The sequence below is a fragment of the Plectrocnemia conspersa genome, unplaced genomic scaffold (assembly GCF_051122295.1).
Source record: "Plectrocnemia conspersa isolate PC_06_02 unplaced genomic scaffold, ASM5112229v1 ptg000012l, whole genome shotgun sequence".
NCBI lineage: Eukaryota > Metazoa > Arthropoda > Insecta > Trichoptera > Polycentropodidae > Plectrocnemia > Plectrocnemia conspersa.
Window position 1 is genome coordinate 31,740,477 of NW_028277176.1, and position 13,021 is coordinate 31,753,497.

Here is a 13,021-nt window from a genome sequence, read left to right on the forward strand (position 1 = left end):
CTTTTTATACAAAAATAAAAATCAAAGATTAAAGCAGAAAAACATTCATTGTTGTGGCGGTACTTAAATTTAAATATTTTATATCGCACCTACATTCTATTTCACACTAGATTTAGTAACTCACTTAGCAAATTGAAGGCGGTAAATAATTCTGAAAAATAGTCTACAAATGATAAAAAAAGCACGGACATGTGATCGATATAAACGTTTAAATTCAAAGTTTGTCTCGGTTATTATTGATATATTATCTTTATGGCTATTTAGAGTAGCGATATTTGAAACACGCAAAGTCATATGAAAAAAATATCAATAGAGTAGCGACTATTGATTGTTTGTGTTCGGTTTGTTTGGAACCATACAGCGTATTGACTCCATTGATACTACAAAGAGTATATACACTGAAAGACATTTATTATGGGTATAAAGAACAACCTTTTTAATCTTATTTTGAAAGTTTTTTTGTCAATAACAATACATATTTCCACATTTGATTTATTTATGTTTCATTAATTAAAACTATTTTATAGCTCTCGTCTCATACTGTTGCAAATTTGCAACAAGCTCCAAATTATATTTCTATGACTTCATAAATTCCTTATTTTCATAATGTTGCATATTTGCAACATTAGAAAATTATTTTCAATATATATTTGTATTATTATTTTTTCCCTATAATATACTTATAGAGTATTATTTGAATATATAAAAAAAATAATCATTAAATGAAAGGTTAATATGTATGAATGTCAATGTTCACGACGTTTCGATAAAAATGTGCTTAAGCATTATCAGGTGATGTTTTGTTTTGATATGCATTAATATTTTTTTGGATAGGAATTTTGCGGATAGATTTTTTCGGGCAGGAACTTTTCAGACACAGGATTTTTGCAGAAACTGGTTATTTAAAAAAAAAATTTAATATTGTATTAAAAATATTGCTTCGTTGGATCTAATTCAATATGATTGCTACATTAAATTTGGTAGTAAAATTCAACAATCCAAATGTTTACCTTATTTAATTTTATTAAAATATTAAAAATATTTTTTGTCCGGAATAATCATTGTCCGAAAAATTCGTGTCCGAAAAAATCACCGACCTATATTTAACATATCTAAGGTTATGAAATATATAAAATTAGATAATATTTTTATATTTTTTTTGAATTCTAGATTCTTCTTTGCATTAATTTCTAACAGAATTGTAAAATGAACAATTTTAACTGATATGACCACTTTCTTCTATAGATAGTATTTTTGAATTAAATATACTATTTATTAGCTTGTTAGAAAAATAATTGCAGTTAAATTCAAACACATTTTATACAATTTTTTCAATTGCATGTAAGGATAATAGAATCTCTAAATGCATTATAAGCAGCAGCTAGCTAGTTGTTAGAAATTGTCTTAGGGTTTACAAATTATAATTTATTGGCAAAAATCTCTTGTTGTAATCTGTTAACAATTGTGGTTGCGCTTTGTCGTGCAAGAAAATTAAACCTTTTCAATTCGGAAACCATCAGTCACCGTTCTAAATGCTTTTTTAGTATATTGCCAAAAAATCTAATATAAAAATGTAGTAGCTTGTACCAGGCGCAAATCACCAATCAGTCACTATAACAGTGGCGTAGCTATGGGGGGGCGGATGGGGTGAGCCACCCCGGGCGGCACTTGCTTGGGGGCGGCATATTCGCAATGGGAACGTCTAGTGTGGTTCTTAACCCTGAATTCACTAAAACATGTATAAATCCACGAACAACAAGAGGTTAATAATAACCAATTTATTAATTTAGGTAATGCAGATTTTATGACCCTGCAAAAAATGTATGAGGGAGGCGGCAATTTTAAGGATCACCCTGGGTGGCACATGTCCTAGCTACGCCACTGCACTATAAGTATATTTTCAGTGGTGTAGTTCTAAAAAAAATAAGTACCAGAACGTAAAACTTTTTTGGGTGATCAATGAAATTTCACTTTATGTGAACTGATTACACCGTTGTTTGTTTTGGTGTAATTTTAGTGTCCAGCTATTATGCAGATCGCTTTATGATGTTGTTAATGATACACTTTTCATCGCACGTTACAATACGATCAAGAAATAGATCGCTTTCGTTACGTAAAAGAAGCGCAGAATAAACATATGTTTTTCTACATTTTTATTACATCTAGCTTTTGTGCAAACCCTTTAAAAATACCTTAAATAAATAGTATATGAGCTCATTCTTTGATTTACACGGTAAATACATTAAATCAAAATAGGTTATAAAACAATCGCTCAACTCAAGATTCACTGCATGGGCAGTGAAAGAGGTTCCAAATCTAGGGCAAGTGAAAGAAGTAGTAGTAAGACAATGCGTTTGTATACATCGTCTGAATTATAATACTTTTTAGTTTTTTCCCTTAAACCAAAACCAATAACGTTTTATTTCGTGTTATTTTTTTATCAAAACATCAGAAAATCAGAGATTAAGTAAATCATGATTAACTTTATCAAACGCCTTTTCAAAATCTGCGTACACTAGAGTTCAATAGAAAAGTTTTCTACAAAATAAAAATAATTTTGTGAAAATAGTGAAAATCTTCGAGGAAAAGCGTCCCGAAAAGCTTCAATGCACCGCTGGCGAACGCAGTAAAAGCCCATCATCTCATATTCCCGTTTATGGATTTGTGCGGCCAGCTGCTCTGCGATTGGTCAGCGCGACTGGCGGTAGGCGGGGCGACTCTTCGAGTCCGCCCTCCATCCGAGCTTCCGAGCCGTCGGCCGACGCACCGCAGTTTCCGAAAGGCTTTCGGCTCGACAAGTCCGCCCGTCTGTCCGCGGCTCAAGTTTACTTCGCCGCGAACTGTTTATAGTCTAAGTGCCAACATGCAGGGCTTCAGAAACTACGGAGTGGACGTCCACAAGAACGGCTCCAGTTCCCAAGGACCGATCGTGGTGGATCTGCTGCCTCCGCAGTACGCCTCGATGGGCGCTCATTCACCGCCAGACTCGCCCAAAAGTAAAGGTTCGTTTTTTTATTACTTATTAGTAGCTACTTTTGATTATTATTAAAGTTGACATATGTGATTGGTGATCCCTTGTGCCTTTTTTTGACGTAGATTTATCATCATTAATGTGTATTATCTATAAATAATTTTAATGACATTAAGTAAAAACGATATATTTAATTTAAAATGGAAAGGGGACTTATTTTTTATGGTAGAGCATAGTTATATATAAATTAAAAATTGATTAAGAAATTGAATTATTTGATAATCAATCAAGCCGAGCATCACGACTTTTTTATTAAAAATATTTTTATATTTGAAACACTTTCAACTAAATTAAGCATAATGCGAATTTAAAAAATTGTATTTTTAAAAATATATTTAAATGATAAAATTAGTCAAGAGTAATTTAAAAATAATAATTATCATGCCACCTAACTAAAATTAAAAAAATAAATTAAGCAATTTTATTACAAATATCTTTGTAAGATAGTTGAGAAGCGTAGCTTTTGTATTATATTTATATTGTCTATAGATACATTAACCGTCAACAGTAACTCTAGATCCAGGTGGTGACAATTAGGGGTAATAAATCTGTAGCATTGTGTTGGCAAAACGCAATTTGGCTTTAATGGCCGCAACGCACCGTGGCGCATCTCCGATTGTCACCCTTTTAATTGCCAATTCCGATCGATTAATTCGCGTTAACAATAGGGGGACCGTTCCGATCGAACAAGGGGCGGAAAATCAAATTGACCGCTGTTTATCCCTTTGTCGCGCGATTGAATCCGACAAACTGGCTCGCTAATTTTAATCCGCACCGCCGACTTCCACCCACGTATTTGCCGATCGTGGCACTTTGCCCCGTATCGTGTGAACGGTCAAAAGAATCGCCGACAAGCGAACGGTTCTAAAAGTGTTTTTTTTTCACATCACTCTCCGCCGATAATGAAAAGCACACAAACATTTAACCCTTTGCCTCGCAAGTTGCCGTCAATTGAAAAAAAAGCTTCTCATCTTATGCGATCTGACATTAGCGTCTTAATGTTACAAACGAACGTTAAGATCCTCAAACTTTCGTTTCAAATCGATACCGATTTTAAATATGTAATAAACGCATTTCACAATGCGCGGCCTGAACAACAGATTAGTTTATATAAATATAAAAGATATTAAAAAAAGTAAACATACATACATAAAACGCCATAAAAACCTCGGGATTCGTATATATCCATAAAATATTAAAGCAGATTGAGAACATATTATTTTATAGCGCGGCTAAAGCCACAATATAAAAGTGATGGATTTCACAAGAGCTCACTAATGATCCATTAGCATTTCAGATGCAATAACGATAATATCGAAAAAAATCACACATAAATATAAATAAATAATTCACCGCGAATATTTTAGAAAACGTTCATTATCAAGTGGGGCCTCCATTAGCATCCGTAAATCTAAGAGAACACGTGTCCACTTGTGACTCGTCTAGACGGTAATTAGTCTGCTCCCCGGGAAGGGTTTTTTGTTGCGTTTTCGAACCAATTCGTCACGTCCTAATTGATGTTATCGTTTAGATTGCTCGAGTCCGGGTCTGGATCAGCACTCCGGAAACATGGGATCGTCCAGCTCTTCGACGGACCCCAACATCCGCAGATACAGAACGGCGTTCACCAGGGAGCAGCTGGCCAGGCTGGAGAAAGAGTTCTTCAAGGAGAACTACGTTTCCAGGCCGAGGAGGTGCGAATTGGCCGCGCAATTAAACCTGCCAGAGTCCACTATCAAGGTGAGCGAAAGCTTTGATTATATTACAACGCCTTATAGACAATAAAGTTCACGGATATTTGTTGTATTATATTAAATAATACCTACATATGTATAACAGTAGTAAGTAAACTTAGTTTTCATATATCATAAATAAAATATGCATAATCACTAAATAAAATATGCATAAAACTAATCTTAATCATCATTAATTTAAAACTCAAAATGCATACTAAGGCTTAAACAAAAACAGGTTTTAAAATTAAGAGTATATCTAAAAAATCAGCTGAAAGTAGTTTTTAATTCTTTTTATAAAAATCTTAATTTTACGTTATCATTTTCAGTGATATTTTTATCGTTTAATAGTTGCATCAGAATTTGAAAATTCAGATTTTCTATTATTTCTTCAAGTTCTTTAAGAAAAATGTAATTGTTTTGTATGGTATATTTCTTATATTATAAATTTGACAATCATTAATTAAATAGGTTTACCTAATGAGCGATGGTGGCCATTATACAAACAATTGAACATTTAAGAAATAATTTAAAAAACATATGAAGACCAAAAAAGTTGATATTTATGAAATTCAAAAACCTGTTTTTAAATATTATATTGGACGAACTTTTTAACTTTTATTTTTTAATCGAAGTTAATTCAAACCAAATTTTACAAAAAATAATTATCACAAATCCAAGTCAAAAGCAATAAAATTTCAAAAATCGCTCCAAAATTCACACATTATCTTGCAATTTTTGAAAAGTACAACGAAGCTGATTTTTGACCAATAAAAGACAATCGTGCAGTGGGAACGCTCGTTGCAAAGCGTTCTCACTGCGACAACGCCGACACGATTTTATTGGAATTGGCGTGAATTTTTGACTTCTGAGAAGTGAAAATTGTTTTTTGCGCTCTCCTATTGGTCAAAATTTGCTTTAGATGTATTTATTTCAATTCGTAATATTATTATAAAAAATCGTATTACTATTTTTTTTATTGATGGTTGCCTAATGTTTTAAATAATAGTTACTCCAATATATTCATCATTGGAATCCATACAAGAATTGATCTAAATGTTTGATTGTATTTAAATATTTTATTGATTTTGTGAATACAGCAAAGGATTAAACGTTCGAAATTTTGGATATAGAGCTTTGAGACTTGTATTCTGAAAGTATTAGTGCAATAAATACACTTGTATGTCACATCAATGTTATTTTAATTTAAAATATTAAATTTTAAGTAGAAAATTTTGTCCAAAAAAACCTGTTATTATATTTATTAAATCAAAAATATAGACGTTTCTTTACAATGATTTTTTATCGGGTGTTTTTTTCTTACGTTCGTTTTCAAGCGTTTAGCGACAGCGCCGACACGATTTTACTGTTTTTGACGTAAATTTTTGACTTCTGAGAAATGATAATTGTTTTTTGTGCTCTCCTATTGGTCAAAATTCGGTTTAAATGTGCTTTTTTGTATTTCATACATAGTGCAAAAAATTGTTCCATCGCCATCGATTTTATTACTTTTGTTAGTCAAAATGTGGCTTCATAAGGTTACAGAATGCACGCTAGATAACTGAACCCTTTCACTGCGACGGAAAATGCTATTGTTTTTGACATAGATTTTTTAGTTTTTTGAGCTCTTTTATTGTCATAATTTGGTTTAAATGTACGTTTTAATTCGTTCAAGGTGGATGCTTACACGATTTGAAAGATTATAATCTGAAAATTCAATATCAAGTTAATATTTTAGATGCTTTAAAATTAAATTATTCATACATAAACAAAAAACCGAATTCTAAAATTATTTATTATTACATTTTGTATATTTTAGGGATTAAATAGTTTATTACAAAAATATAAAATTTGCCATAAGTAACTGGTTTATAACCATTTTCTAGTTAAAAATATTAAAATACTAATAGTAATAAAAAATAATATAAATTATGAATAAAATTAAATAATTATTTAAATTATTAAAGAGCTACTAAATAAATAATGCATGACGTGTTAATACTTAAATTTTATGTTTGATCTCGTCGTAATCATCGATTCTAGAGATTAATGGATTAATATGGTCTCGCATAATATTTTTATAGTATGATCTATTAAAAAATTGAATCACTGGTGTTACTCCACACCGAGCAAGCGTTTGTAATTACCGGTACAATTAGCTGTTTCTATAGTACAAATATCGATTTTAGGATCGCAATGGAAGCACATACTTTGGGTCTGAGTTTTGCGATATGTTTAGTGACTTTTATATATGTACTAGTATCTGTCGGTATTATTTTCATATCATATTTGTCTAACTTGTCACACGTTACAGTGTAAGTCATTCACAATTGCAACAATGTTTATGATCGTTGGTTCCGCAAAGTTTTCGGGACACTCATCCATCTGAGTGCTAATAATCGCTTTCGACGATTGAAAGTATGCAAACACCGGCGGGCCTCTCCGAGTAGACAAAAGCAGACGATTATCATCTGCGGCGTTAATTGCGCGGGCAAAGAAAAGGTTGGCGGCCCCTGTCGGTGTCAGAAGTATCATGCGCGCGCTAAGTGGCGGCCGCTTTGATCGCGAGAGCCGGTAGCGGCCATAAACAAGCTATAAACGCCCATCTCGCATTGTGCCCTCCTGCTCCTGTGCGTCCCGATAATTACGTCACTCGATGCCGCGTTGAATTTACTACTATTAACGACGATACAATGTATCCCTGAATCGCATTTAAAGATACAGATAGTGGTATAAAGTCGATGACTAATATCTGAGAGACTTGGGTTCGAATCCCATATGAACATTGGTGTTTTTCAATTTCTATCATTTCTGAGAGATCGGAATTAGGGATTAAGTTTTCCTAATTTGGCGGATGAATATCTTGATGATTAATTAAAATAGGACTATGTCGTGCATATATGTTATAAAATAAAATATCCAATATTTCTAATTCGGATCGTATGTATAAAGAAACACAGGAACATCTAAAAATATTACAATTTAAATGTAAAATATTATTTTTTAAACATGAAAAATACACACAGATTTCATCATTTTATTGGTATAGTTTTCTAAATCACTAATTTTTTATATAATTTTTTAGATCACTAATTATATTTCTGAAAAATTGTTATCAAATTACTAATACAATATAGTTTTATTTTTATTATTCATAAACATATTTTAAGGGTTGTTAATTCCTTTCAAAATAAACAAATTTTAGTAGTTCAGTTATTTAGATATTGTACAATTCATTTATCAAATGAAGAAGATTTTATAATTAAAACCAAAGTAAATCTTAAAAAAAACAACTTCCTCTTATATATATTTTCTGTTTCAGTTACAAATTTGGAATTCTTTTCTATCTACGTCCATCAATTTTCAAAGTGCTTGTGTTAATTAATATCAAATAGGGAAAACATATGTATAAATATACTATTTCTGAAATACTGAAATATTCACAGAAAACACTCGCTCATTAAAAAAATATGTTCTTAAATAATCGACGCTAATTTGAAGCATTATTTTTGAGGCGATTCTCAAAAATTAATTAAGCATCTCCTATTTGAATATTCAACAAAAAGAAGCAATTTCTTTTAACATCTACGATTGATCAAATTAAGTTGTGAAAATTAAAATTACTATGAAATATAAATTTTGCACCCATTTATTGTCTGTTAATCGTAATTTTAGGTAAAATTTTTGTTTACCAAAAAAGTAAATGGCTTTTTTTTAATTTATAAATACAATCTTTAAAATTTAAATACGATATGCTTCTTTAGTTTGTGTGAAAGTTAAAAATATACAATATAAATGTATGTAATAACAAGATACAATAAATTAATGAAAAAATAAAGTTAAAAGATTCTGTCGGACAAAGGTCACAAGAATTAAGTAGATTTCTATATATACTCGTACATAAAACCAGAAAGGATTCTTTTCAATATTTTTTATTCTTGATTTTAAATAATCATCATCAAATTCTATTTAAAATCCAGAAAAATTGCTACTGGAGCTAAAATTTTATGATTTATTTTCAGCAAATTGTAAATATAATTTTTTTTAAAAGTTTATCACCAAAAAATATTTTTTGGAATATATTTTTAAATAGAACTTTTTTAAATAAAAAAACTACATTTCGACACAATGAAAAATAACATTTTATTAGCTCATTTTAGGATTTTTAGCTCACTTTTCATGCAGAAAGTATGTAAGAATTTTTTTATATAAAAAGCAAAAATTTATGCTAAAATAAGATAAAATGGATTCTCAAAATATGTGTCTCAAATAATTACTAATTCTGAACTCGCAGACTCGATAGAATTGTATCTATAAATACTAGACTTGAATAAAAAAAATTATCGGATTTATAAGCAAAGTTATACACTGATTTATCTACATTTTTAGTTTAAATAAAGGTTTGCGCAATAGGAGAGCGCTTACTTCTCAGAAGTCAAAAGTTCAAAAATAGTGCCGTGGTAGTGGAAACGCTCCATCATTCCAACTATGACGATAGTACATATATTACGAAGTACATTAAAACCGAGTATTGAGCAATAGAGCGCAAGAAACAATTATCACTTCTCAGAGAAGTCAAAACTAATAAAATTGGGTCGTCGTCGCTGTAATGTCAAAAATCGCTTCATCATTCACACTACACCAGCGATGGTATTATCTTGAAATTTTTGAGAAGTACGAAAATTTTTAGAAATTTTGACCAAAAAACAATGAGAAATCCACGCCAAAAGCAATAAAATCGTGCCGTCGCCGTTCCTACTGCGACGGCGCCGATACGATTTTATTGCTTTTGACGTGAATTTTTAACTTCTGAGAAGTGATAATTGTTTTTGCGCTCTCCTATTGACCATAATTTGGTTTGAATATTTTTCGACTAATACTTAAAATAAAAATATAAAATTGCGCCATCATGAATAATCGATAAGGATATCTATTATATTTTTAAGTCATGGTGTAACAACAAAAAGCGGATTTATATGTAAAGTAATCTATAATATTTTTAAAGTAAGATTTAAAAAATGCTGAATTCTATACTTACTGTGTAAATAATATCAAAAATATTATAAGCACGTTGCCAATATGCAACATAATCAAAATAAGGAAGTTATGAAGCCATATAGAAATATCATTACAGTTTGGAATTTGTTGCAAAATTTCAACACCATGAAACGAAGAGTTAAGGATGTGGATATTTACACTTACTGTAGGTACGAATTATTGGCTATTTGCACCTACAGTAAGTACTAGTAGTGGTACACACCTACAGTAAGTACAGTAGTGAACACAACTTGTTAAATCATATACGCTACTAGTGAATTTTGTTTTAAAAATAGTTGTAGGGCGAAACATCAACTTGGACTGGTGGAATTTAACATCTATTGTGTGATACATTTTCACTGGTCTAATCAGTAAAATTATATTCACAATATTAAAAATATAACTTTGAATAATTGTTTCGATGTATTAAATATTTTAATTATATCATTATCAATCCTAATGTTATGTACGAGTATCAATTAAACTTAATAAGACGGACGCTGACACGATTTTATTGCTTTTGACGTGGATTTTTGAATTCTGAGAAGGGATAATTGTTTTTTGCGCCCAACTATAGGTCAAAATTCAGTTTAGATATACTTCATTCGGTACTCACTTATTTTAAGTCGAAATATTATTACAGACAGTCTTAATATTTAATGATAATGTTGGTATCACCACTGTATTGATAAAATATATTTTTTTATCAATGTTAAAATTTTTGTACAGTTTTCAAAATATATTATCTTTCGGGATTTACAAGTAAATTTAAAATAAAATCATCTTAGATTATTCAAAATAGTGTTATAAAAAATTGTTATTTTGTCTTTAGATACACGAAACACGAAAGACAACTATTCTATCATAATATGAACCAATAACGACAACCAAGCAAATGCTAGAGAGGAAATCGATTATAAATACTAAATTTGAATTCAGAAAACAGCTTGGAAAACATTATCATGCTTTTTATTTTTTTATTTGTTCTTTTAAAATTTAATAATGAATACTTTAAGTATACTTATATTTTTCAAAATGTATGCGTATTAAATTTACAATTTGTATGTATCAAATTTTAGCCGCAGATGAGTTATTTTAATAAAAAATATGAACGTTAGATCTAAACCGAGAATTTCCATTGCGACGGCACGATTTTATTACTTTTGACTAGAATTCCAAACAGGCCAGAAAAATGTATGTCATTAAATGAATCGAAATATTAAAAAAACGACCCCTAACTGGGCAACTTTTGCTCCCCCCCGGATAAAGTTGAAATGACGTCCCTGGCCAAATGTATAAAAATGATTAACATCACGTAAATCGTAAATAAAATCAATACATTCGTCATCAACCGTTGAAGTAACAAACATGTAACTGTAAAATATATTTTCATATTACATAATTATCTCACGACTCGCGTAACTGTACTAAAAATGTTCGGCAAACGCTCATAAAAATTTCACAATGATGCGAAAAGTTATTCCGCAAGATTATTACATCATAATTATTTATTTTAACGCAGATTATTAAACCTCTTTGTTTTTTGTTCTCAGGTGTGGTTCCAAAACCGTCGCATGAAAGACAAGCGGCAAAGGATAGCGGTGGCATGGCCCTACGCCGCGGTTTACAGCGATCCTGCTTTCGCCGCTTCGATCCTTCAAGCCGCTGCTACTTCCGTGGCTCTCCCCTACGCTTATCCCGGATTGACCCACCCTGGCTTGCCAAATCCGGCCTTGTTAGCGCACAATCCTTCGCAGGCGCAGTTTCACAACGCTCAGCTGCTGAACCCAGCCGGAAATCTGCTGGGCCATCCGGCCGCCAACCACTTCAACCCTTACTCTCACTACGCCAGATACGCCCCCTACCCGATACCGGCAAACTCGGCCCTGTCTCAGAACGGAGTGGGGCACTCCTCGTCCAGTCCTCAGTCTCCGAACGCGATCAGATCTTCGTACTCCAACAACCTGCTGCACAGCATCAATCTCCAGCACCAAGCGCAACAAAACGCGTACCTCAACCCGCTCAACTCCAGGACCCATAAAGAAATCGAAGCTCCTAGGGGATCCATGTCTCCGAGGGTGAAGAACAACGCCAGCCCTTGCAACTCCGACATCAGCGTCAACTCTAATCTGAGCCTATCTCCAGTGAGCCACTCGGATCACAACGAATCCATGGCGAAGCCTCAGATGGACAAGATCCTGAACCAGCTCAACCACAATCGCCCCTATCACCAGCAGTACACCGAAGTGCTCCGACAGCATCAGGCGCAACTGGAAGGATACGCTCCTCCGGCGGGAGACAGGTCTCTCCCTCTAAACTCATCTATGGAATTCGAACACAGCGCTGAGCAGAGGAAGCTAGAGCAAACGGCTCTCCCTCAGGAAAAACCCAAACTGTTCAAGCCGTACAAGAGCGAAGTGTAATTCAGACTGAAGTTTCAATTGTTAATTTATTTCGTCTTATTCCAAATGCGTATTTATAGTGTTATGATTGTGAAAATTTTACGCCGATTACCTGACCAAATTTATTTCGAGATTTAAATCTGGCATTTAATTATAATGTAAATAAAATTAGAGGTTTATTATTTATGTTGTTAAGAATTCAATGTAAATATTATTATAAATAATATATTAATGTAATTTTATTAAATCTAGTATTAAAGAAGAAGTACCAAAATCGAATAGTGCATTTTAATTTTTAAGTACCTTGTGGGAAATAAATATAGAAAATATTTATATTTCCTCATCTGAGAAATCTTTCATTGTCTTTTTCTATTGAAAGTGAGTCGGTTGCATTATTAATAAGGCATGAAATATACAAAGAACTCAGTGCCCTCGAGCTCCTAATTAATATGTGTATTAAACATAACAGCATAGAGACTATATTACATATGTTTTCAACATAACATTTTACATTCAAAATTTATTGGTGACTTTGTTTTAGAAAAGGTCATAAAATTAAATTTTTTTTTAAATAAGTTAAGTTTAAGTTTAAACAATAAAAATCAGAGCAATTATGTATTGCCTATAATCATTACAACATGCATACGAATTTAATTCGTTTTGTGATGGAGCTCGTAACTCAAATAACTAAATAATGGTAAATCAATTTTACCTATTGAAATAAATTGCGTTTTTCTTAAAAAAATGCTCGTATCTCGAAAAAATCAACAGTCGAGGTTCAACTATATAAAGACCGTCATTATTATTTAAAAGTGTAG

At 31.9% G+C, this 13,021-nt stretch overlaps 1 protein-coding gene across 1 annotated transcript; it reads left to right on the plus strand.

Annotated features, from left to right (window-relative positions):
• Positions 1-2,791: 2,791 nt before the first annotated feature.
• eve (homeobox protein even-skipped) lies at positions 2,792-12,357 on the plus strand. Its single transcript, XM_088199680.1, has 3 exons — positions 2,792-3,002; positions 4,563-4,771; positions 11,355-12,357. Exons 1-3 carry the CDS (start codon positions 2,864-2,866, stop codon positions 12,222-12,224), a joined length of 1,218 nt encoding a protein of 405 aa, XP_088055806.1. The 5' UTR covers positions 2,792-2,863; the 3' UTR covers positions 12,225-12,357.
• Positions 12,358-13,021: the final 664 nt, after the last annotated feature.